This window comes from Telmatherina bonti (genome assembly GCF_933228915.1).
Source record: "Telmatherina bonti genome assembly, chromosome: 18".
Classification (NCBI taxonomy): domain Eukaryota; kingdom Metazoa; phylum Chordata; class Actinopteri; order Atheriniformes; family Telmatherinidae; genus Telmatherina; species Telmatherina bonti.
The window spans coordinates 32,116,107-32,143,301 of NC_136616.1; the positions used below are offsets into that span (position 1 = coordinate 32,116,107).

The 27,195-nt window shown below is 41.7% G+C and overlaps 1 protein-coding gene across 1 annotated transcript; it reads right to left on the reverse strand.

The window, feature by feature from the left end:
- Nucleotides 1–2,404: 2,404 nt before the first annotated feature.
- Nucleotides 2,405–27,195, reverse strand: LOC306769291 (F-box/WD repeat-containing protein 7-like; the record flags this gene model as incomplete). Its single annotated transcript, XM_079257857.1, has 13 exons — nt 2,405–2,535; nt 4,681–4,830; nt 4,950–5,093; nt 5,363–5,429; nt 5,515–5,740; nt 8,556–8,737; nt 11,779–11,892; nt 11,980–12,116; nt 14,764–14,887; nt 14,983–15,117; nt 18,373–18,508; nt 18,680–18,756; nt 27,157–27,195. The coding sequence occupies 13 exons, from the start codon at nt 27,193–27,195 to the stop codon at nt 2,405–2,407; spliced, it is 1,662 nt and encodes a 553-aa protein (XP_079113983.1).

Consider the following 27,195-nt stretch of genomic DNA (forward strand, 5'->3'; position numbering starts at 1 on the left):
CCCCTTCGAAAGCGAGATTGTACATCTCAAGGGGCATTAAATAAAATAAATACTAAAACCTTGAAACACTGAAAGTCTCTGAGCAGAAGATTAAGATGACATGTTAGGCCCCGCCCCCTCCCTCTCTGCTGGGCTTCAGCTCAGTCCAAAGCCCCTCCCTTCACAGTAGGCTCTTATGGTAACTATGCCAACAATTTGGCAACAAATCACTAAGAATGTGACCATTATGTAGTTTCAGGACTTTTCAGATAATTAAAGTGATCATATAAACAGCATAATTTCATGTTTTATCATATATATATATATATATGTATATATATATATATATATATATATATATATATATATATATATATATATATATATATAAATAAAATCAGAAATCACAAATGCATGGAGTTTTCCCTCAGACTACGATGTTTTGATGCTCGTAGACCCGTACACTGATTTATTTAGTGTTTTTTTCAGATGTGAGAGACTGAAGTTGGAGTATAAAGTAAACATTTGAGTTTAGTTAAACTTGCTACAAGTGACTGTGAGCTGATTTGTCTTTGTGTCTTTGATTTGGATTATTTCAATGTCTCCAGACATGAAATCAGCTGTTTGTAATGACTGTAAAGCAGTGGTGAGAGGAGGAACCAAGATGTCCAAACTGGCGTCAACCATTGACGTCTTAATTACCTTAAATTTAGTTTTTCTTTCTTTTTTTTTGCTTCTATGGTTTTGGAAATTGAAAGTTGGATGAAATATTGGTGAACAAGCCAATATTAAATATCATTGATCTGAAACTGTTCCTTCTGAGGCTGTTTCACTGCTGGTTTTAAACCATTTCATTTATTGTCACCAACTGGTTGAAGCGGGATTACTGGGACCCTGGATGTCACCATCAGATTTTTGCTCCAACTTGTGGCCAAAGGTGATGATGAGACGCAGCCATTGATTGATTCATTCATTAATTATTCTATCCGCTTAGTCCGATGAAGGGCTGCAGGGAAGCTGGAGCCTATCCCAGCAGGCTTTGGGTGAAAGGCAGGGGGCAATAGATACAGATTTGGAAAAAAAAAAAAAAAAGATTTTTTGCATGTTTTAATTATAATTTAAATTAATTTGACAAAGAAAGTGAAATTTCACAAATGAAACCTGACTTGGTCTGAATGTTTTGGTCAGCAGAGACTAAATCATGTTATCATTGGTGTATTATTGATTTCTAATATTTATTTCTTTTAAAACTGAGATTTTCACCAACCGCATTTATTTATACATTTATATTTAAACGCAACTAAGGCTTCTTTAATGCTCTGTTAATGTCACGTACGTCAGCTGACGTAGGTCAGAAGGAAGGAGGAATAAATAAATGCGAGGTCAAAGCAGCGATAAAAGCAGTTAATGTCGTTATTAATCTGATTTGTTTCTCCTGACATTTAATGTTTTTATCTGCGCCTGTTAAACAGCCGCTGTCATGTTTCCATGGGCTCGTTCTCCCAGAAACTTCCAGCCCGTTTCAGCCTTGTTCAGACTCATTTCCGTCCACGTTTGGCAGCAACACGTCAGCCGTGGATTAGCATTATGTGGCAAAGTTCACCACAAATCCCTCAGACGTTCTGGTCTGGGAATAATTTCCAGTTCAACGACATCTGGGATTTACCAGCAGCTCCGTTCTGTTAATCCCTCGTCTGCTTTGAAATAAAGTTTCTGTAAAGCTCGAGTGAAGACAATACTCTTAGTGTTCAGGGTGTTGCAGGTGTGAGGCTCTGCTGCGATTTTTAACGTGAGTCTTTAGCATGAAGGGAAAAGAAACTTTTACAGCCAGCAGTGTTTCCAGCAGCGTGTTGAAGCACACATGTAACAGTACAGCAGGACCGAAACAACACATGTACGGCAGCGGAGGCGAGAAGCTCCGTCTCTACCAGTCTGAAGCGATACCGACCGAACGCGAGGCTCTGCTCTGTTTCCCCGCCGCCCGCGTCTCTTTGGCCGTCAACATTTGGTAGATTTGGGTTTGTTGGTTCGTACAGCATCGCCATCGTCGTCACATACGTGTCGATGTCTGTTCAGCAGCAAAATAAAAGGTGAATGCCCTCCTCTGTCCTCTTTTCCCGTCCGCTACATTCAGAACTTTAAAGTATCTCTGAGCCGTCTGTGGTTCAGACATTCATGTTTCCATAGAAACCATTCACATCCACGCCACACATCAGGGATGTTTCTGTCTTGTTTGATGCGTTGTCCGTTTTCTGCCAGCCAAACACATCCGCACTCGTCTGACTGATGGGAGCAAACTGGATCCAGTCAGGACTTTGGTCAAAAAAATCTGCAGCTTTTTCCTTCAAAAAGAAAAACAAAAACACTCCCCTCCATCCGCGTTTTCATTTACACTTTATCTCCTGTCTCTGATGTCACTTCCTCCTCAGTCCGACTCCTTCCCGTCATCCAGGTCGAAGTCCAGAACGAGCAGTTTGGTCTCCTCAGTGCCGTTCCTGCTGCCTGCAGCGCACACCAACCGGGTATCGGACGCCCGGATTCGCCAAACCACACCACCTGTCAGAAATCAGAGGAGCCTGATTGGTTCTAAAATACAGACATGAGATGAAAACAAGCGAGTGTAGTAACAGATAAACAGTCTAAAAATGATCTTATCTGTAAACAAACTAATGAACTTACACCGCAGCTTGGAGTAATTAGCATGTAATTAGCATATTCTGGCTTTTACAGGGTTCACCAGGTTGCATTAAGTTCAATTCAAGATAAAGACCTTTTCAGACCATTATGAGTGAGATGTTACACCAGCACGACAGAACCAGAAACATTCAAGTGATCCATCCATCCATTTTTATCCAGGGTCAGGTCACGGGGGCAGCAGCCTCAGCAGGAAAGCCCAGACTTCCCTCTCCCCAGCCACATTTGCCAACTCTGCGGGGGGGATCCCGAGGCGTTCCCAGGCCAGCCGAGAGATATAATCCCTCCAGTGTGTCCTGGGTCTTCCCCGGGGTCTCCTCCCCGGGGTCTCCTCCCAGAGGGACGTGCCTGGAACACCTCACCAGGGAGGTCCAGGAGGCATCCTGACCAGATGCCCGAGCCACCTCATCTGGTTCCTCTCGATGCGGAGGAGCAGCGGCTCTACTCTGATCTCCTCCCGGATGACCGAGCTCCTCACCCTATCTCTAAGGGAGAGCCCGGCCACCCTGCGGAGGAAACTCATTTCAGCCGCCTGTATACGAGATCTCGTTCTTTCGGTCACGACCCACAGCTCATGACCATAGGTGAGGGTAGGAACGTAGATCGACTGGTAAATTGAGAGCTTCGCCTTCTGGCTCAGCTCCTTCTTCACCACGACAGACCGGCGCAGAGCCCGCATTACTGCAGACGCCGCACCGATTCGTGTGGCATCTGCGCTCGCGCTCCATCCTTCCCTCACTCGGGAACAAGACCCCGAGATATTTAAACTCCTCCACTTGAGGCAGGACCTCACTCCTGACCCGGAGAGGACAATCCACCCTATTCCGGCTGAGGACCATGGTCTCAGATTTGGAGGTGCCGATTGAAGTGATCCCAGAAATTCAAAGCTTCGCTGAAGGAAGATTACGCCACATCTCATTTATGTCCTTTTTTTTCTACAAGCAGCTGATGTGACCCGGAACATGTAGCTGCAAACAGGTCGCAAACATTGCCGTAAACTCGGCCATTTATAGTTTAATCACCACGTACGAACACCGGTAGGTAACTTTATGAGCTCCTCAGAGAGACACACGGCACGGAATCGACTTCTACTTCCAGCGTTTTACTGGGTTTCATGCAGCCAGCGCTTGTCAGAAATAAACTAAAGTAAAAAATTAAGACTTGACTGAATTAAACTTAAGACCTTAGATGAAAATCTGGACATTTTTATGCTTTTTAAGACCTTTAAAGTTTTTGGTTTTTTTCCAATATTTTTTAACTTTTTAAGACCCAGCAGGAACCCTCTTACACTCAGCACAAAGGAAACAATGGAAACACTAAACAAGTTCAATGTTGTTTCTACATGGAAACAATCTTAAACTTATTTATTCCCTGTTTAATTTAGTCTCTGTGGTTCATTTTGACATATTTTCTAAACATACCTGCACCTTCAGTTTTTTTATATTTTGTGTTTTGGGGTTATGCACTCTACAGGAAATGTCTCTAAAAGAAAAATATGTGATTTATCACCCATCAACGTTTAAGCTTCAACCTGTTTCTGCTGTTCCAGATGGTTTTGAATAAATTCCTCATGTAGCGCTCTGTAACTTTCTGACCTTACGTATGTGTTTCATAGTGACATTTATAATGTTCCTTTCTGGACGTCTTGCTGCCCTGTAGGGTCCTAATGCCTGGAAACCGAACTTTCCAACTTTTTATTCCTGAAAAGTTGCATCATTTCACAGCCGTGTTCAGTTTCTGGCACCATTGTTGCACGCTAGCAACTGGATATCAACACTGGTTGTTTAGAACAAAGTACTGAAAAGTGTGTTGATAAATCTTATAATAAACACTGTTAAAAGAAAGAGAGGAAGGGGCAGAGCAGGAGACGAGACAAGAGCCATGATTGCCTGGAAAGAGTACAGGTAGGAGGCTGGACGGACGCTGAATTAGCTGTAGACGGGGATTGCTGGGAATTCAAAGCTTTCCAGTCAGCATCTGTTAAATTTGCTGGTGTGAGCTCCTCACCTGATCCTCGGCTCTGCAGCGCCACCACGTCCCGAAGCCAAGCTCCGGTCCGCAGGTCCCACAGCTTGACTGTCCCGTCGTCGGAGCTGGACAGAACCAGACCTCTGCAGAACTGCAAACACGTCACTGCCGACTGGTGCTTGTTGGGACCTGATGGAAACACATCAACATACTGTAACCTCTGACCTCCAGCGATCAATTCAGCTTTTTGACTTCCTTTATTATGATTCATATTATCATGAATCACTGTTGTGATGTCATTGTCTCACCTTGCAGCGTGTGGAGACACTGTCCCGTCCGGACGTCCCACACTCGCACAGTAGAGTCGGCATTCCCAGACACGAGGATGTTGTCGCGCAGCTCCATGCCGCTGGTCAGCGACTGGTGGCCGGTCAGCGTGTGGACGCACCCGCCTGGAGATCAGGATGGCAAATGTCTGATTTAAGATAATCCAAAGCCATGATGCGCTGAATTAAACACGATTTATGGCTTGTAGTTTTGAATTTCGCCACTTGGGGGTGCTATACTCGGATAAGGTCAAATTTAACACGAACTAGAGGACATAAAACTATTAATGCTCGTTACGTTCAACAACAAATCACTGATTTACCATCAAATTACAGAATATCCAGCTGAGATTTGTTAAATAACAGATTTAGTGTGATTTGTTCGGTGTCTCTACCTGTCTCTGCATCCCAGACTCTGATTGAGGTGTCCAACGAGCCGCTCACCACGAACACGCCATCAAACTGCCGAGGGAAAAGAAATGGATGGAGGTAAAACCAAAACAAGGTGCTGAAAGACGCCCACACACCGTGTACCGCTGGTGTTTACCTGCAGTGAATACACTCTGTTGGTGTGTCCCTGCAGCGTGTGCAGACACACCTCCGTCTCAGGGTCCCACACCTTCACCATGTAGTCATAGCCGCCCGACACCACGCGGCGGCCGTCGTACTGGACGCAGCGCACCGCCGCCACGTGGCCGGTCAGCACGTGCTCGCAGCGGCCCGTCGTCACATCCCACATCCGCAGCGTTGTGTCCCGCGAGCCTGACACCACCCTGATGGACACGAGATCCGACATTGCAGCGATGTCAGCAAATCAAGTCAAGTCACACTGCCTCGTCACCAGGACAGACCCGGCTCCACATTCTCTGTACTTATTTATGTTTGTCAGAACATTAAAAACAAATCCAGGACTTGCTGACTCTCCAATAACTAAAACACAATCCCAGAGGTAGAACGATTTGTGAAAAATCGCACAAAACATGTAAAACAAAGAATCGGTGAGTAAAAACTAAACGTAGTCTAACTGTCTGGACGAAGAGCTGAAGTTTCAACCAGGGGCTGCTTATCTGATGCACCCTCATCATCAGCGTGAGCAGCTCTATAAAAGCCAAAGTTTGAGCCGTTTTCAGGTCTGATGCCTTCAGAAGGAGGAAAGACACCAGCAATGAGCTGGGAGAAACAACTGCTGTCCATCAGTCACACTGGTGCTGTTTGGTCCGCTCTGAACAAGCCCTGTTGCACTTCCCAGATGGTCCAGTTTATTTGTAGAGACGTTCATCTGAAGTCTCAATTTAAGACTTCAATTTAATATTGTTTCCATGTAGAAACAAAAGCTTGTTTGTTTGTGGACCAAAGAAACAAACTGGTTCAGTTGAAAATCAGGGGTCTCAGACTCACAAGTGAGTCGTGTTGCGCTCGACTTACAGTGTGAAAGTAAACCATCCAGTTAAACCAAAGAGAGGAAGTGCTGCTGGTCATACTGGACAGATTCTCGGTATAACGCCATCAGGCTTAAACACTAAAGAAAAAAACGCAAGGCTGCATGAATTTACAGTTGTTTTGTGGTTTTCTTGCAGTGAAGGAACCATTTTCAATCAGGGCACATCATAAATTGTGTTTATAAAGATGGACGGAGCCTCCATGATGTCACCCGTAGGTTTCTGAAGAGCTAAACTGAAGCTCGGTGGGCGGTTGCTACCATCACCATCTTGGCAGAGGGGCAAATATGGACAAAGAGGTGGAGCTGAGAGGGGGGCTGTCAGCGTCATGGTGGATGACTGACATCGAGCGAAGTCCGACCTTTCTGTAGCTAAAAGCTAACCAAGCTAACCCCGAGATAATGGGAGCTAACCAGCTAACGGAGGTAAGCGGGCTAAAGCTAAGTCGCATTGTTTACCGGCTAAAAACCACGGTTGTTCTACTTTCTTCTTACTTGAAGCGGGAGATTGGGTACCTGTCAATCAAAAGGACACACCCCGAAATATGCCAAATTTCAAGATTAAATTACTTTTAAATTAGAAGAAACTTCACTCCCCCCACAGTTGTCATGAAGGCAAACCTGACCTATTAAACCGAAAATGGATTTTTGAACCAGGCTGTAAACATGTTTATTTCTGCTGTGAAGTTGACCTTTTTAACATGGGAGTCTATGGGGATTTGCTCTGTTTTGCAGCCCCTAGTGGATAAAGGGGGAACTGCAGTTTTATGCACTTCCACATGGGCTTCACTTTTAACCACAGCAAGTTGGGGCAAAACGATAAGCCAGATTCTCTTCATGGTCAGTGGTGATTTTGGGAAATATCGCCCTCTAGCGAGCAGACGGTGTAACTGCTTCACGTTGTCTCGACAGTTTGGTCCACTTCGGTAAAGTGCAGATTGAAAACTAACCAAAACAAAAAAAGGCACAAGATGGCCCCCAGACTATCCTGGTGCAGATGCACCAGAAAGCTTGTTCCAAACCCCCCAGGAACACAGAACTTTGTTGTAGCTCTACTGGGTCAGACATACACGTTTTCGCTTTGTTATTTTATACTAGACAAGATGAGGCTGGGATTAGTGCAGGGTGGGGTGTCGACGTCTTTATGTGTACACTTAACCCAGGCTACTTCATACTTCAGGAAACTTCAGCCAAAGCACTTCTCGCTGAGTTTATATCACATGGATTGTTGCTTCTGTCAAAAGAAGAACATGGAGGCCTTGGCTCATGTTTGCAGAGTTACATCCGAATGAACCACTAGAACAGTTTCCTTTGGACAGACGGTACCCAAGATGAGGAGTTTGCTCATCAAACACAACATATTAGCATCAACACCAACAAGCACGGTGGTGGCGTGATGATGATGTGGGCTGGTTCTGCTGACACAGCCAAACACTAAACTCAGACTCTGAGTCAACCAGGAACTTCCCTTTGCACCAAATTATTATAGATTCACACGTGATCAGGTGAAGCTTGGCAGAAATGAGGTGAGTGATCCGAACCCAGCATCAGATCTGCGACAAAGTGACTAAAAAAGGAAATAATAACAAGATCCAGGTAGACGTTACGCCTCCAGCATCGCTGAACTGGCTGAGACGATGTTACTGAAGCTAATGTTGCTTCCAGAAGCCATTAAATCATGAGATAAATTAAGTTTCTCACACTGCTTCTGTTTTTTTTCACACAATGAGCAACACATTCTCATGTGTTTCTTATTTGTGGTTAAATTAATCTCATTTTAAGACCAGATGATATTTTCTTTATAAAATAATTCTATGAAGTTTAATAAAACCTAGAATTAAAAGATGATTAACTTTCTTTTACATGTTTCCACAACTTTCTGCTCTACTTTGTATTTACGTTGTATGAATGAATGATGCATATTTGTGTACATTTATCTTGTTTGTTGAGTAAAACTGATTATTGATGTGTGTGAAAGTGTTTGTAAATTGAAGTGTGTGTTTTGTTTCGGTGTGCGACTCCAGGTGTGTTGCTGTGTGAGCTGGTTACCATGAAAATATTAAATGAAAGTGTGTTAAATCTATCTTGTTGCCATGGAGACGGATGAAGTTAAACGTTAAGTGTTCCCGAAGTGTGAGCGAGATCCTTACCGGTTGCCATGGAGATGCATGCAGCGCACAGTGGATGTGTGTCCGTACAGCGTGTGCACGCAGTCCCCGCTCTCGGCGTCCCACACTCGCAGCGTCCGATCGGTGGAGCCACTGATCACCGTGGCGACCGCCATCTGACTGCACCACACCCCGCCGGTGTGACCCGTCAGCGTGCGCAGACACTGAGACGCAGAGGAGAGAGGCCGTCAGTACAGACGCTGTGCTTTTAAATAAAGTTGTTACAGTTTGAACAGTTCAACATCATTTATTAATATCTGAGAACAAGTGAACAGCAATGAATAAAAGATGAAATCTTGTTATTTTAGGCCTTAATTGGTGAAAGAAAATGGTAACCATGGCAACAGCTGGTATTGAGAGGATCAAACAAGTGCTAAAACCCAGAGGGGAAATAACTAAAATAAACAAGAATAAAATAAATATAAGTCATAAAATATAGAATTATGTCAAGCATTATGGTGGAAACCAAATACATTTTCATTTTATTTAAAAAATTAACAAACAAAATGAATTTATATTTTAGTTTTTACCAAATAAAAAATAAAAATTTTTACAAAAACAAATAAATAAATAAAATAAATGTATATGTTAGTTTTTTACCCCCCCAAAAAAAGGAAATATATATATATATATATATATATATATATATATATATATATATATATATATATATATATATATATATATATGTATATATATATATATATATGTATATATATATATATTACCAAAAACATAAGTAGGGGCAACAGTATCATTATAAATCCACCAGAGACTGATCATTCCTTCACATGTACTTTGTATTTTCTAGATTAAATTTAAAAAAAAAAAGTCTTGTTGTTTCACATGAAAACGATGACATGATCGTAATTCGCGTCCGTCTTCCCATCCGAGCCGAATCGTAAAGTCATTTGCACAAACACGGCGAAGCGACGAGCTGCAGTTGTCAGAGTTTCATCGTTTCGCCACATTCTGCTCAAACCTGTGTGTCAATACGTGTGTCAATAACTTTCACAGCTACTATTCAAGCCCGCTGGGAGGAGAAAAACACAGTTTCACCTTGAAGGTGTTGCTGGGCTGGTTGTCATGGCAACAGCTGGGGAAAACTTCGACTTGGAAGCTGTTGCAGAGACGGAGGAGGTGAACGTTCGTTGCTACGCCGCTGAGCTGCCGCGTCCTCATAAAGGAGCTTTTCTTTTTACTTTTAGTTTCACAGAAACAAGACAATCAAACACACACACCTATTCTTCCCTTCAGGCTACAGATGAAGCTGTGTGTTTTTCTTTCTTCAGAAGGCAACACACACACACACACCATTTTTCATCACTTCAGAGAACATCATTCATTTCTTGTTGACTTGAAGCTGAGTATTCAGGATCCTAAAAAAGGACAAAGGTCACCTTAACGTGACTGAACAAATACGTTTATGTTCCCCCACACACACACACACACACACACACACACAGATTTTAATAATGGAAGAAAGAACAGGTGTGTCAGGTTAAAGAATGCGCGTCTTTCTGGTTTCGGCTGAACAAAGTCCACGTGTTTCGGTGTGTTTGCTGCCTGCATGAACATGTCCAGCCTGGTTGTTTCGCCATTACGTCTAACTAACATGTTGCAGGTTTCGTCGTCTCAGCGGCAGAAAACACCAGCTTTCGTGTCAGGATCTGGACCTTAACTGAACTTTTTGCTCCTTTACGTTCATCAGCCTTTTCTTCTACAAACAAAAATACATAAATAAATAAAATCTGCATTATTTGCATTTTTTTAAACAGAATAAAAGTTTAAAAAAAAAAAACCCCTCAAATCTCTGTGGAATAATTCATTCCACACCTGAACATCGTGCCGTTTTTCAGCAGGACCTGGTAACGATGGTGAAGTGTGTGTACGGACGCAGGAGGAGACAGAAACCTTTTACGGATAATTAAAGTGGAAAACAGAGCTGCCATCCTTAACAGAAAACAGAGTTTTAGAAGGAATTAGAGAGAAAAAAAGATAAAACTGAAACAACGCAACCTTGCAAGGCAATAGCAGCTAAACAAGCTAAACACCATGGAAACACCCGCAGACTGAAACTGTATTTTGTAGAAATTTCAGAAACACAACTTTTAATTCATGAAAAACTGAAATGGAAATGTTGCTATTGCTACTTTATTCTACTTTATTCTTATTTTCCTCTGCTGCCTCAAGCTAGCAGCTAGCTGCTGAAGCACATCCTCCATATGTCCCACTAGCGTCTTAAAGTCCGTCCTGAAGAGTTAAACTCAACAAGTTCTCCTCTCTTCTCCAGGATAGCTTTTACCAAGCACCTTTTTGTTTTCCAGCTTTATGTGAAATTCATATTTGTTTTCGCCACCTTGCCTCTTTGTTTTAAAATCGTCATAATTTTTCATCACATTTTGAGAAAATAAACATAAAAACCTTGATGTTTCACCTCCGTATTATTCACAAATTTGTGTTTATTCGGTTCAGTTTCTCACCTGATTTAATATTTCCATTTGTGACTTGTGACCGTAGCTGCTCCACCATAGCAGCACAAAGAAACGTGTTTTCTGCATCGGTGTTGTCAGGAGAGAATGAAAGGATAAAGATCTGACTGCATATGTGTGCGCGCACACACACACACATTATATATATATATATATATATATATTTATATATATGGCCTGCAGGGGTTTGGTGCAGCAGAAGCATGAGACCATTAACATACATGTATTCAGAGACAAACCCTGCTGTTTACCTTTAACACACATACTGCATAAGTTGTGCATTCAAACAGAGCTGCCCCAGGCTGTTAGTGCGTCCGGTTTAATGTGTGTGTGTGTGTGGTTTAGTGTGTTAGTTTGTGTGCAGTGCTTAAATAGCTCAACAACACACCCTGACTAACATGACCAGTCCGCCTGCCTCTGGTTTGTTCCCTTATTTTCTGTCTATCATGTTGGCCTACATTAAAGCTCGTCTGTGTTTTTATTTTAGTCTAGCTGTCACAAAGCTGGGAACTTGGTTTATTTTCTTTATGTATTTTTTTTTTACTAAAGTCCAAAAGTTGTTTTAATCTGTTGTGTTTATCACCAGAAATGAGAAGAAAAAGCCTCGCCTCAGGTAAACGCGGACACAGACACACTGGTTGATGTGTGGTGGCAGCTGAAGAAGCAGAAAGACATAATTTCCATAATCAATACGTCTGTCTGCGGCCGCCTACCTTGCCGGTTATAGCCGACCAGACTTTGAGCGTGTTGTCGTCGGAGCCGCTGACAATCAGGTCGCCGCTGAACTGGAGGCAGGTGATCACATGGTCGTCGTGACCTTTTAGTACCTACAAAGACATTGAGGGATTTGATGACATATTTTCACATTAATACAGTCGGCTGTGCCAGGTCATTGTGTATGTGTTACAGCGTACCATGGGTTCCCGCGTGTCCCCTTTCCTCCAGTTGGTCTCTATGCGATGCTGTCTGATGTAGGCTGATTTCCACGGGCTAATTGCACAGCCTGGCCGCACACACTCCCTCCGACGAAACGACGCACACTCTGCTATACCTGAGGAGAGGATGAAGGTTAACTATTGTGTGTGTGTTTAGCACAAAAAGCTGCCGTACTTCAGGTCCAGTTGGACTGGAAAGTATAATTACCATTATGTAACCTCATTAGCTAATAACTAATGAGGTTGTGGTGCGCAGACAAATGCTCACAACGTTATTGGAAAAAGAGACCAGAAACTGTTTTCTTGAGCAAGAGAAGAAAATTTCAACATCAAATTAAGTTCATACAAATTTACCAATTTTTACTTTTCAGAAATAATAAAATGCTATCACTTTTTGAAAATAAAAAATAGTCTATTTCAGGCTGTAAACTAAAAATGTTTTCATTATAAACATATATTTTCTAAAAATTATCTTTTTTTTTTTTTTTTTTTAAAGTGTTGTAGGCAAATGTCTTGTGAGCAACTGTCATGATATGGAAATCGTATGTCAAGCTATCTGTTTTATCTGAATAAAAAATTAAAATATCCTGGAAGATGTTATCAACAGCATCTAAAAATCCTCACAAAAGTTTGTCTGTTATTGATTATCAATCTCCATGTTATTGATTATCAATCTCAAGTCGGACTAGAATGTTTCATTAATGAAGTATAAGCTCATATTAGCAAGTAGCTGTCAGACTAATAGCTAGTAAAGCTAGCTAGTAATTTTATTTTAAACTATATATATCCAGGAAGATAAACTATCAGTAACCACTGAAGTATCAGTCAAAGCTTGTATGTTATTGATTATCAGTCTGCAGTCGGACTAGAATGTTTCATTAATGCAGTAGAAGCTCATATTAGCAAGTAGCTTTCAGACTAATAGCTAGTAAAGCTAGCTAGTTAATGTAGCTTCCTGGACATATATAGTTTAAAATAAACTATCAGTAACATCTGAAGTATCAGCCAAAACTTGTCTGTTATTGATTCTCATTCTGCAGTCGGAAAAGAATATTTAATAAATGCACTAAAAGCTTATATTAGCAAGCTCATGTTAGCAAGTAGCTTTCAGACTATTAGCTAGTGAAACTAGCGAGTTATTTTATTTTAAACTATATATGTCCAGGAAGAAAAACAATCAGTAACCACTGAAGTATCAGCCAAAGTTTGTCTGTTACTGATTATAAATCTCCAGTCGGACTAGAATGTTTCATTAATGCAGTAAAAGCTCATATTAGCAAGTAGCTTTTAGACTAATAGCTTGTAAAGCTAGCTAGTTAGTTTAGCTTCCTGGACATATATAGTTTAAAATAAACTATCAGTAACATCTGAAGTATCAGCTAAAGCTTGTATATTATTAGTTATCAATCTCCAGTCGAATTTGAATGTTTCATTAATGTAGTAAAAGCTCATATGAGCTAGTAGCTTCAAAGCTAATGCCTAGTAAATCTTCAGTGAGCCATCTAGTATGGATTAATTTAAAAAAAAAAAAAGTACATATCCAGGAAGATAAACTATCAGTAACATCTGAAGTATCAACCAAAGCTTGTATGTTATTGATGATTAATCTCCAGTTAGAAAGTTTAAGTACTCTCTGATGTGGCTAACATTAGCAACTACAACCTCTATTGTATGACCCTTTGGCTTTATTAGTATACTTTAAGTTAAGTATATGTAGTACAGCTTTCTGTGATGTTGAGACAGTCATCTGTGGAGTTTCTCATGTTAGTTTCCTGTGTAAGTGAACATGAGTGCTTGTGTCATTAGTAAGTAAGTGGAGCACTGCAAATGAAGGCTAGCGGCATTTGTATTCTCACTGACTTCTTGCGAATGCCAACACAGTTCCCAAAGGTTTAGCAGGAAGGCTAATAATTAGCCTTATTTATGAAGCTGGTGTGCTGCAGTTCACACTGGCCTCATTGGTATGGCTGTGGTGTGGTGCTAACGCTAGGTAGCTTCATTGGTATGGATGCTGAGTGCTGGCAGTGAATCTTGGCTGACTGGCAGAGCGCCCAGACGCACACACACTCAGCCACTGCATTGCGCTGAATGAAGGAGTGACAGACTGTGTGTAGCTGCATTCGCATGTTACACTCGGGTCAGAAAGCAATTTCCGTCCAGTAAGATCACACCTCTATTTGTATTTTTGTTTTTCCTGCTTCCTCATGTGAAAACACACCTGTAGGGTCTCATCTCAGATGCCATGTGACACACACACACACACATTTTACATGGTTTCAGGAGATTAATGACAGTCTGGCTAATCTTTTAGAGCTACTTAACCACCCACAAAATGAAACTACCTCGCTTTCACCTCTATTATATTAATTCATTCAATTATATTTTCTGTTAATCTGATTTCCCTGCACTGGCTCGATACTTTGTTCCCTCCTTTAGGAGAAAACTGAAGCATTTAATTGTCTTTTAATGGTTTAGGTAGCTTTTTGAGCTATTAAATGTGAAAATCTGTTCATATTTCATTGTTGTAAATTGATTTTTTCCCCCTTTTTTCCTCAAACTGTTGGAGCAGACACTTTATAAAACTAATCACCATTTTCGACTGTAGAAACCATTAAACCAATACATGTTCTCCAGCTTGTTTTTAATAATAGTGTGTAAAGACTGAAATAGTGGCTTGTTGTTTTGTTTTTTATTTTAGCTACGAGTCTCGACAGCTGTAAGAAAAAGCATCTAGTGTGCATAACAGTGCACTCCATTGTTTACCTTCCTCGCGGCATTTCTCCCTCCACAGCAGGTTGTCCTCAGCCAGGATCCTCCAGTACCTGCAGGTCTGGGCGGCCCGCAGCAGGTCTCTGGGAGCCAGGAAGGTCAGCACATACAGGGCTAGCTGCAAACACACCCCATAAATGCAACATTAAACCAAGATTCTGCCGGCACCTGGAAGGCTTTTTGCTTCTTTTTGGTGGGGTTTTGATGCCGTACCTCTTTGGGCAGCAGCGATATGAAGTCTCTCTGGAACTGAGGCTCGATGACCTGCATCATGTGCTTCACCTGGCTGGTTTCGCACCTGTCGATCAGCTCGTCCAGAGCCAGGAGCCTCTCGGGGCCGCTCCATGTCTGGAGGGAGAAATTATGTTCCGTATTGGGTATACTACAGCACATCTTTTTTATGGTACATTCACATTAGGATAGTCCGCTAGACTCTGTCAGATTTGAGACTACTCAGTTGTAGGGGGGTGTATCCATGCGAACTGAGATCACGTTGCACTTTGGTCAAACCAGCCAAACCATTAGAATAATACATCCTCTTTCCCACCAGAGGTGGCGCTGCGCTAGTATTTAGCAAAAGAGAAGACAAGACCCGCATGAAGAAGAAAAATCTATCGCTGTTTTGGGTTTATTGTATCTTATGCAAGAAATCTTACTGCAGAAATACACTGCAACAATGGATGCAATATGACCTAAAGACGAGGCAGAGGACTCTTAACACCATCGCTAATTACCCACAATGCAATGCTACGTTAAATGCAGGTAGTGACTTTTTTTGTAGTCCGCTTCCTGTATTTGGTCCATTTTAAATGGACTGAGACCTGCGTTTGTAGGAGGACCGAGTCCGCTTCTTTTGTCTGAATCTGAGTTCGTTTTGTGCGTTCACATTTCCCCCAAAAGAAGCGAACTTTCCGAGCAAACGGACTCGGATTAGAATCAAAAAGGCCGATTTAAATGTGACGATTTAAATTAGATCAAACGGGTTTTCTTGTAATCTCTTCAAGTCATCTTCAGGAATACTTCTCCAGACTTGTTTGAGGACTTTCCAAATCTTATCTTTGGATATCCACATGAACAGGGTCTGGTTCATGGATCCAGGGAGGCTTCATACCTCCATCATACCTGTTGTCACTGACTTTCAGTCCTGTTCTTGCTGCGTTTCCATGGAAATAATTTCCAATGAGGCTTCAGCGATGGATCAAAAGAAGGTCCAGATTCACCTCTTAGGTCCTGCATCAGGGCTTTGCCTGAATTCTTCCCATCACTTTTGTATCCTGTCTTTGTATTTTTAAGGCTTAATTCGTTCGTCCTCCACTTTTCCAGCATTCTCAACACGTCGCTTTCCACAAATACACGACGGCAATGGGAACAGCCACTAAAAGTTGACATTGGCTGCTTGGAAAAAAGAAATTCTTCAGAAAGCCTGCAGAATTATTGCTTTAACACACTTTAAAAGATTAAAAGTCTGGGAGGAAAACGTAAAGAAATGAAGGGCAGCCCATGACTTTTACATCCTTTAAATGTTCCCTTTTCAGAGTTTTACGTCTTGTTTTTCGTCTTGACTTTGAAGTGCAGCTCTGCATGTTTAGGTGAATTACTGGGATCATTTTCTCCCTTGGTTTTCTGTTTCTCTGTACGTCTGAATCAATACGTTTCCACGGCTCTGGAATCGCTTGATCTTCCTCCCGAAGCAACAAAAGAGACGTCCGTGTTGTTTTTTCCCCATGAATGTGTGCATCGGCGTCTCTTTATGTGTGCGTTTGTCCTTGTGCGTTTCTTTTATTAGTTGCAGAAGGACAGCTTGGAGGCAGCACTCTGCCGCCGCTCTGTTTATGTGCAGCAAGCAGAAGATGCACACAAAAACACACGCTGTTAACTAAATGCAGAACATGAAGTGCGGGTGTGTTTTGCTGCGCTGCAGGACAGGAGTGGTGGTGGATTAACGTGTCCTGGTGACTCGTGTCAGTTTCTCTGGACTAGACATGAATGCCAACATGATAATTACCTTTTAATTGATAGAAATTAAAACAAAACAGACAAGGATTTGTGATATTTACTTGTGCTGTGACGACATGCTTTAGTCCCGATTCAAATGCAAATTTTTTTTGGTGCCGATTCCACTTAAATTGCGATTCTCACAATTTCTTGATATTGCTGATTTTCATTGACTAAAAAGAAAATTTTAAAAAATGGACAAAACTTTTTTTGCTCGTCACTTTTCTTGATTTAAATTAGCAAAAAACAACACAGTAGCCAGATCATCATGATGCTGCTCTAATGCCCAAGAAGACAAGTAAAAAAAAAACCAATAAAAATCACAAAAATCTTTATAATGGATTATTTTAATTAATTTGAAAAAAAAAAATCTATTAAAAAAAAAAAAAAAAAAAATTTTTTAAATTGTAAAGCAAAAAATCCCCATGTTTAATTGTCCCACCCCTAATATTTACCAACCTGAACAACTCACTGCCAACCACTACCAGTCTGATCATGCTGACAAATGAAAAGGGAATAAAAGTAAGTACTTGTAAGTACGGGTTAGAAACCTCCGTAAGTGTTACGACAGCAACAACTTGACCAGCATGGTGCATTTTCGGACAGACCACCTCGTAATTCTGACTTTCACAGCAGGGGTGCAAGTTTAGGCACACCACCAGGCCTCCTGTGGCAGCTTTGGGATGGGGGAGGGGCCTAATGTGGCGTCTATGTACAGTAGCGCCGGCACACCTCATGTTGGTGAAATGTTGTTTCACACTCGCACAAATTACATGAGTAGCTCTAGAAATCTGGAAACGCATAATCACACTCCAACAAATCACAAGGAAGTATTTCCGGCAGAGCGTGCTTTGATCTGTGGCAGGAGAGATGTGAGTCAAGCCTCCGCTGACCTACGCAAAGCGTCAAGCGGGGGCACCGCCACGCGAGTAAATATCCATACTCGACACAGAAGACGGATGCGAAGATAGATGGTTTTGTCCATTTTCAAGGGGTTTAGCTATCCGTCACATGATGCAGAGAATGGAGCAATACTGACGAAAATCGCTGGGGCAGTGTTGAGCTGCATAGCTGACATGCAAAAGGAACAAACCAGAGAAGAAGAAAAGGAACAGGAAGACAACAATGCAGAAACCGCCTAATGAAAATCATCTGAAGAAGAAGAGAACAGCAAAAAGAAACTTTGTGGTTTTTTTCTTATTTTTATTCTGGTGCTTTTGGACAGTTGTAAATAACGTCATCGTGACGGATCACCGCTATCGACCAAACTCAGCACTGCCCACTAGTGGACGAACTCAAACTGATTTTACGCACTAAAAGATGCAACAAAATGTGAGGGGAGCGACGTTTGATAACAGATCTCTACGTTTATATTCGTAAAAGAGCATAAATGTGTCCTAATGAGAACGATACGTGCTTTCACGTCGGTCTTCGTAAGTCTTCAATAACAGGAAAAAAAACTGCTCGAGTGGTTTGAATACTCGCTAAATCTAGCAAAATTATTTTAACAATGTTTCGTTTTTGTTTGTCACCATTTTTGTGATGTTTGGAGACAAAATCTAAATTAAAGCTCAGAAAATTTCCTTCATTCACTGTGTGTATTCTCACCTGGAAGGTGTGAAGCCAGTCCTGCAGGCCAGAGGGAGGCGGACCCGAGGTGACCCGTCGCCGCTGAGCCGAGTGCCCATTGGCCAGCCGCAGGTCTCCAAACGTAGTGGGTGTGGCTTGAACCAGACTGGAGGGGCTGCAGAGAAAGATTGCACTGAGTTCAGATACTGAAGTTTGTGTACTTTAACTTTCCGAGTTAGTCTTTTAACTTTGGAAACATCGAAGTTGGAATTCCATGTCTGGAAAACTGAAATTCTGACTCCCAGAGTGAAACGGCGTGGACCGTTAGCACGAGCTGGTGTGTTACCTGAGGTATCCGCTGCCTTTGCAGTGCTTCTTCCCTGAAGGGAAAGGCCTGTCGTCTGGACCCAGCTTCCGCTTCATCTGATGGTGGAAACAAACCAGTTACTGATGGTGGGAAGACAACAGACAGAACTAGACTCTGAAGACAACAAATGCTAACGTTTGTTAGTCACTGCTGATTGGTTTCACGGCAGCTTCGTCATTTAAATTGGTCAAAACTTCATTTTTAGTAACTTACATCCTCCTTAATAACGATTCCCAGCATAGTTCTGGATGTGAACCAGTCCATACCAACAACTGGTTCCTGTTTTTGTCTTTTACTGTAACACCGGTTCAAATAATGTCAACAACACTGGGAACAAACGCAGAAGGAAACTATATATGTTAAGTGGTGAAAGTGAGCGAAGCTGGTGAAGCTGTAGCAGATGTTGCGTTGACCATGAAGACTCGGGTTAATATTCTTCGGTTCGTAACTGCGTTTACTCTGAGCTTATCAAACACATAGGACCTTTTAAATCACAACTTCCACCTTCCGCTTGAGGTGCACCAAGACTTACTGAAGGAGACGAGAAAAACGACACAGAAGAAAATGTGGCATGTTTAAGGTGTAGTTACCCATGAGTTACTTTGTTTTGTAGTTTCCTTCCTGTATTGGAGTGAGACCACTTATTTGACTGGATTTGATGGGCAACAGCAGGACCCCCAAACACAGCAGTCTCATTGGGAGCATTGGGGACGTTGGGATAGGGAGAGACACTGGTACATGGAGGATACTGGGACAGGGAGGGATACTGGGACATGAAGGATACTGGGACAGGGAGGGATACTGGGACATGAAGGATACTGGGACTGGGAGGGGACACTGGAATAGGGAGGGACACTTGGACATGGAGGGGACTGGGACAGCAAGGCGACGCTGGAATAGGGAGGGACACTTGGACATGGAGGGGACTGGGACAGCAAGGGGACGCTGGAATAGGGAGGGACACTTGGACATGGAGGGGACTGGGACAGCAAGGGGATGCTGGAATAGGGAGGGACACTTGGACATGGAGGGGACTGGGACAGCAAAGGGACGCTGGAATAGGGAGGGACACTTGGACATGGAGGGGACTGGGACAGCAAGGCGACGCTGGAATAGAGAGGGACACTTGGACATGGAGGGGACTGGGACAGCAAGGGGACGCTGGAATAGGGAGGGACACTTGGACATGGAGGGGACTGGGACAGCAAGGGGATGCTGGAATAGGGAGGGACACTTGGACATGGAGGGGACTGGGACAGCAAAGGGACGCTGGAATAGGGAGGGACACTTGGACATGGAGGGGACTGGGACAGCAAGGGGATGCTGGAATAGGGAGGGACACTTGGACATGGAGGGGACTGGGACAGCAAGGGGACGCTGGAATAGGGAGGGACACTTGGACATGGAGGGGACTGGGACAGCAAGGGGACGCTGGAATAGGGAGGGACACTTGGACATGGAGGGGACTGGGACAGCAAGGGGACGCTGGAATAGGGAGGGACACTTGGACATGGAGGGGACTGGGACAGCAAGGGGACGCTGGAATAGGGAGGGACACTTGGACATGGAGGGGACTGGGACAGCAAGGGGATGCTGGAATAGGGAGGGACACTTGGACATGGAGGGGACTGGGACAGCAAGGGGATGCTGGAATAGGGAGGGACACTGGTACAAGGAGGGACGCTGGGACATGGAGGATACTGGGACAGGGAAGGACACTCGGACAGAGAGGGGACGCTGCAATAGTGAGGGACACTGGAAAAGGGGAGGGGACGCTGGGACAGGGAGGGACACTGGGACATTGAGGGGACTGGGACAGGGAAGGGACGTTGGAATAGGGAGGAACACTGGTACAAGGAGGGACACTGGGACAGGGAGGATACTGGGACAGGGAAGGACACTGGGAAATGGACGGGACTGGTGCTGCAGCTGACTCATCTGTGTTTATGTGATTGAAACAAGGTGAATTAATGAAATGTAAATATATATTAGTAAACATTTACAAGCACTGATTAAATGTTGGTTAACTCTGAGAGGTTTGTGGTGTTTTGCTCCTGCCGGGTGTGGTTGTGTCTGTCTGTGAATTCTCAGACCTGTGAACTTCCTGGTTGGAAAACTTGGCCTCTAAATTAGGTACAGACACGTGATGGGTTTATTACAAAGCAGGAGACTCCTATTTTAGTGATTATTATTAAGTAATCAAATACATAAAACATCACAACACTTATTTTCTGTTTCAGAAACACCTGGTGTGACTCGTAGGTTTTTCCGTCCTGCATTTATAAAATAATCTTTCCTGTCCAAACCCATCCCTAAATATTTACGTGAAGGCTGATTTTATTTGGCCCGATAACGTGCTTGAGAACAGAGTGAATATGGCAAAAAGAAATTATGTATGATTGGAGGTTTACATGCACTGCACCGACACATCTCTTAGCAAATGGACCAGGTGGTTTACATGAATGCACCTTGAGAACGGAGGCTGGGTAAGAGATTTTCCAAACTTTGTTGTTTGTCCCAAAAAGTTTCATTCTGCTCTGTCAATACAACAGTTAAAACCATTTTTCACTACATTTAGAGCCTGTTAAATGTTAAATGGAAGAAATTGTAAAAAAAAAAAAAAAAGTGCCACACAAATGAACACGCCGTGTTTAGCAGGAATGAGGCGCGTTATTCATGTAATTACAGCTGTTTATATACGTAGGTTATAGGGGTGGGAAAATCGTATTGAAAAATCAAAAGTCTGGATTTTTTTAGCTTCACAATCTTAAAATTTACAATACATATAAATAATTCATTATAAAATTTTTGTCTTTTTTTTTTTAATTGATCTTTTTACTCGTCGTCTTGAGTATTTTAGCATCAGAATGATGGTCTGGCTACTGTGTTGTTTTTTCCCAATTGAAATCAAGAAAAATGACGAACAAAACAAAAGATTTGTACATTTTTTTTGTTTTTAAAATACAAAAGTCAGCAATATCGAAGAATTGTCAGAATCTCAATTTAAATTGAATCAAGACAAAAGCCCTCTTAGATTATAGATTTATATTTGACTTATAACTATAAACTTTGAAAAAAGGATTTACCAAGTCTTATTTCTTCCTCATCTGATTCACTGTTTTAATCATTTGTTCAAAATAAAGCTTGAAATCAATAATTGATTTTATTGTTGGAAATGCAACAAACCAGTATGACAGATTGATCCAGTCAGTTTCATCCCTGTTCATATAATCACCTACAAAACTTTATTTAATACGAGACTGCATCCGTCGTTAATCTGGACCCAAGACGCCCAGAGAGGAAACACAAAATATGTTCCTTCAAATGTTTGTGGGTTTCCGGGACGTCCCTGCGGTCAGAAAAACAGCCCAAACAGCAGCTACAGAGTCCACAGTGGCGAGGAGGTGCAGAAAAACTGCAGCTGAACCACAGAGACGCTGGAAACACCTACGCTGCGAGGTAACACGAACGCAGCACACCCAGAGGTCTGAATCAGCCTTCTATCTCTTCGCTCCCGCTGAATGAACGCAGGAATGCAGAAAATCAGAGGAATGTCACCAGTGCAGCGCTGGTCTAAAATAGAGCAGCGTGAGCTAACAGGCTGCAACACACACAAGGAATACACAATGTGTGTGTGTGTATGTGTATGTGTCTCCATCAGCCTGGAATTCATTCATTCATTCCTTCATTCACAAAGTGAACTTGTAATCTGCTTTTCAGGCCCTGACTTCACGCCGCCGGCTTTGTTGGACGCTCTTCTGAGGGAAAACTTAGCTTTGTGGTGAAAGGAATGTGAATGTTGTTGGCAAAACGCACATCACCACGGCAACCTGTCATATGGAGGCAACATGTGGTCATTTCTAAGCTTTGTTATAGTTTGAAGCTCCAAACTCGTCGAAAAAGCTCTGAATACTTCCATTAAATCTGATTATTTCTTTTTCATGTTTAATCTGAGATTTTTAGACAAACGTCGCCAAAAAATAACTTTATTAACATCCAAGTGTCAATTTCAGAGGCTTTATTTCAAAGAAAAAAATATTTATTTAATTTAATGAGGACAATACGCATTAATAAACACTTTGTACAAATTCAATAGTGTGTAAAAATGCCAGATTTAGCTAGAAGCTAACTAAAAGCAAAGAGAAAAAGCTGCTAATCATGTTGTTCCTGAGGGAGATGGCTGTGATCTGTCTTTCCTGAAGAAGCCTCTGTCTGAACACATTTGTTTCCTCACTGCAGGAACTCCTCCTTTTAGTTTTTCCCAAACGTTTTTCTTTATCTCAGTGTTTTTGTGCCCTTTTTTTATTAATCATATGGTGGTTGCAACGTCGGTTCATTGTGCAGTGCATCTCTGCTGTAGTAGACGATAAGTGTTTTTAGCATGTCATCAAAGTGTACATGTGTGCAACGGTCACATCTCAGGTCCTGTAAGGAGGCGAACTCAACATGTTCGTTTGTACATATATCTCCAACTCGCAGACACTGATGAGGTGCCCATATATTCTCATTCACATCTGCTCCAACATGGGTTGTAAATGAAGCATGGTAGAACGAAACGTTTACTCAGGACCCACCACCATAAAAGCAAACAGTAAAAGATAACAATGAGGAAAAACTCAAAGACAAAAAATACACTTGTAACTAGGGCTGCTCGATTATGACAAAAATCATAATCACGATTATTTTGACTGAAATTAAGATCTGGATTATTTAACACAATTATCCAGTATTTATAAACAACGCTGCGCGTTGTGGTGTTCTAGACTCCGTGTTGTGCATTATAACCGTCTAATGGACAGTTCCGAGTTGTTTTATCCGCTTTTACCGCTTACATAGGAACTATTTTATGTTGGCCTCTATGTACGTTTTATGCCAAACAACCGCTGTCAGGCTGCAGCGTGTTTCTCTCATTCACCTGTTAAAAGACGGCTGATCTGAACCAGCTGGTTAACACGTTGCTATGGTAACGCCCCGTAACAGAGGGACATTACAGTGTTTAACTCGCCGAACTATGTATAGGAAAATAATGCAGCCAGTTGTCACTGACAACGGTATAAACTATGTTTAGGTGAACTTCCACAACCTACTGCAGTTATTCTACATTGACCTGCAGCCGGAGCCGACTGAGACTGGCCGCCTGGGAGTGCTTTAGGACGGGAGAGGCTCCCGCTGCTCCTTCCTTACAGTAACTGCAGAACAATATGTGCCTTCAAGTCAGTCGCCAAAACACCAGAAAAGTCTCTAATAACTCCAGTAAAAGTTGCTAGATTTGTCGCTTTTAACAAAAAAAGTCGCCAGATTTAGCGAGAAAGTTGCCAAGGTGGCAACAGTGTCTGAATGAAAGCAAAGCGGCTGTGGGAGGACTTTACAGCACAGCGCTGCAACGCCAGAGACGCTCGATTAGCAGCTGAAGACAGCAGGAGAGGAAACTGCAGAGAGAAGAATAATCACACCCTTTTATTTTTATGATCGTTGAAAACCCAGATCGTAAATGAGATTAAAATCCTACCCAGCCCTAACATCTATCTACGACTCGCAGACGCTGATGGGGAGCCCATCCATTCTCATTCACGACTGCTTCAACATGGGTTGTAAATGAAGCATGGTAGAACTAAACAAATAGCAAACAGTAAAAGATAACAATGAGAAAAACTCTCAAATAAAGACAAAAACTATACTTGTAACACGCATAAAAAGAGGAAAGTTCTGTACAGAAAAGCTGTCAACGAGATGGCAGCAGTGCAGCATACCTTAAACTGCCAATTTAAGTCATCTTTTGAAAATTCCTGTTTTTTGTATCCTAAAATATATCATAGAGTAACAAATAAAAAAATGCAACGTAATGCAGCCCTAATACCTGTCTATATTTTCTCCAAGAAATAAACCACTGCAGCCACGTTTCAGAGTAAAACTGCATTCTCTGTGTTCTTTCCGTGTCCTTGTCAGCGCTTCATCTATGCAGTTTTAAGAAATAGTATGAATTTACCCCCATTTTCTGTCTTCCTGCGCAACTGGTGTTTTATTTCTTACATTAATTAGATTTTGAAGAGCTTCAACTATCGATACTGCTGGTTAAAAATAAATAAATTCTCTGTTGCCATGGATACCCATTGTAACAGGTCTTGAAAAGACTTTTATGTACAAGGACGAGCTGATTTTTGGAAAATGGCTTGATGGTGGATTTGCTAAATAAAATTGAACAAAAATAAACTACATTCAAAACACAGTTTGAACAGACCTGCAGAACTTATCAGGACAATATATATTATTTGTGTGTACTTTTTTATTTTTCAACTGTTAATATTTTTTTTATTTTTTTTATTTTTCAATTTCCCTTTGGGGATTAATAAAGTATTTTTCTTTCATTTTATGTATATCTGTATCTATCTGTATCTATCTATCTATCTATCTATATATATCATCTATATATATCTATCTATATATCATCTATATCTATCTATCTATCTATCTATATCTATATATATATCTATCTATATATATCTATCTATCTATCTATCTATATCTATCTATATATATCTATATCTATCTATTTTATATATCTATAGATATATATGTCTATATATATATATCTATATATATATATATCTATAGATATATATATATATTACTAAAACTTTATTATGAAAGTAGTTTAAAACACTTGATTTTCTAGATTTCTGGTGTTTAATTCACATTTAATCAAAACATTAAACATCCATAACATCCTTTGTTATATTTTGTCTGCATAATTCAACCAATTTGTCAATTTCTGAAGGTTATTTCTTAAAGTTGTAAGAAATGCTGAAGTGTTATCTGACCATGGACCATATGTGTGCAGCATCTCTGTGTTATTTGTGTTTTCACCGACACACAAACATCTGCTCCTACTGACCTTTTCTGACTGAAACACACACGTCACCAAACTGCGTTTATAAAGCTGCTGTAGTTTGTAAAATAAAACAAGAAAGAGATTTCCTTCCTTTCCTCACCTCCAGTGTCTTACAGCAGTAAAGCTCAACAAGATACGAGTGTTTTGCTGTTTATGTAGCATTTCCAACCCAAGCGGGAGAGATTATAACTAAATGTGAGCAGCAGTCACGTTTTCGGGGTTTTAATCTGGTGTTTTTCAGCAGGAAGGATAAATAAGCATTAAGCGTTGATGTTTTTCTTCAGATTTAGAGCAGATTATAAGAGCCATGCTTGGTGATCTCCTTCATTTGAGAGCCAACGGATGCTTTTCAAGGATGTTATGTTGTAGTTTCAATAAACAAAGATCATTTAGTTGGATTTTAGTAGATTTTCCTGATCTTTTCCCGTCTCATCTGAAACTTAAATCTAATGTGGTGTTTTTATCGCGAGGAGATGACGGGATTAAACTTTTCAGAGGTTACTGTTGTGGTTTAAGTAATTTTCGCTGCATTTTCACACCAGATCAGATTACAGTATCTGTACTTTGTATTATCGCTCCTTTATGTGACCATGAAACCACATCTTAACTTATAAATTTAACCCATTTCTAGGATTCCTTTCCCAGTTTGCTCAGGAAGCTGGAGTCTACGTGGCTGCAGCGATCAGCTCACCTCCTTTTATTTGCATTTTGACCCAACATTCAGGCAGAAATAAATGTTTTCAAGCTTTTAATCTGGTGCGTCGCAGCGGATAAACACGCAACAGATAATCAAGCCGAGATAATTCCAGTTCATTTTCTTGAGGTTTGACCCAAACAATGCACATTAAAGCAGCTGTAATTGGCAATGTCCCTCCTCCAGTCAGCAAAATGTCGTTTTCATGGTTTTAATCAGATCCAGCTGCAGAAAGCAGCGACTCGTCCACTGGAGACGCATCTTAAGTAGTTATTTAATGACTTTTGCTGCTTATTTGAGCACATATGTGAACCACGCCTCCCATATCTCCTGTAGTTTGAAGCGTGAACTGTGTTTGACCATCATAATGGTCATTTAGAGCAGAAAACACCAACAAGCACCAAACACTGAAGCTGATTTTCATCATATTTCATCCGAGGTTTCAACCAAACAATTCAGAGTAATTCTGTCTGGAAGTGAACAAAAAATGTGACTTTTTTAGGCTTTAATCTTTCATTTCAGGCTGAAACGATGAGCAAGTGTTGGCGAGTGAACTTCACATCTAATGTGATCAATTCCTATTGATTTATTGGCGATAAAATGCAGCATTTTGAGGCAGAAAATTAAGCTTGTTTAATAAGCAGCGAAGCTCAAAGTCCAAATCAATAACCAATAATCACATCAGAGAGGGAGGGTGTGTGTGTGTGTGTGTGTGTGTGTGTGTGGAAGATCAGACGTCTCCTCGGTTCCGCAGTGGTCCACGTACACACGCACGCGCCCACTCAGAGGGAGAAACGCCTCGTCATCCCGGCGGTGCACGCGCCCCTCTCACACCTTCAGCCACTCACGCGACCGCAAATAATCGATACTCACTTTGTAGAAGATGAGCTTCAGGGTGCCGTAGAAGCCCAT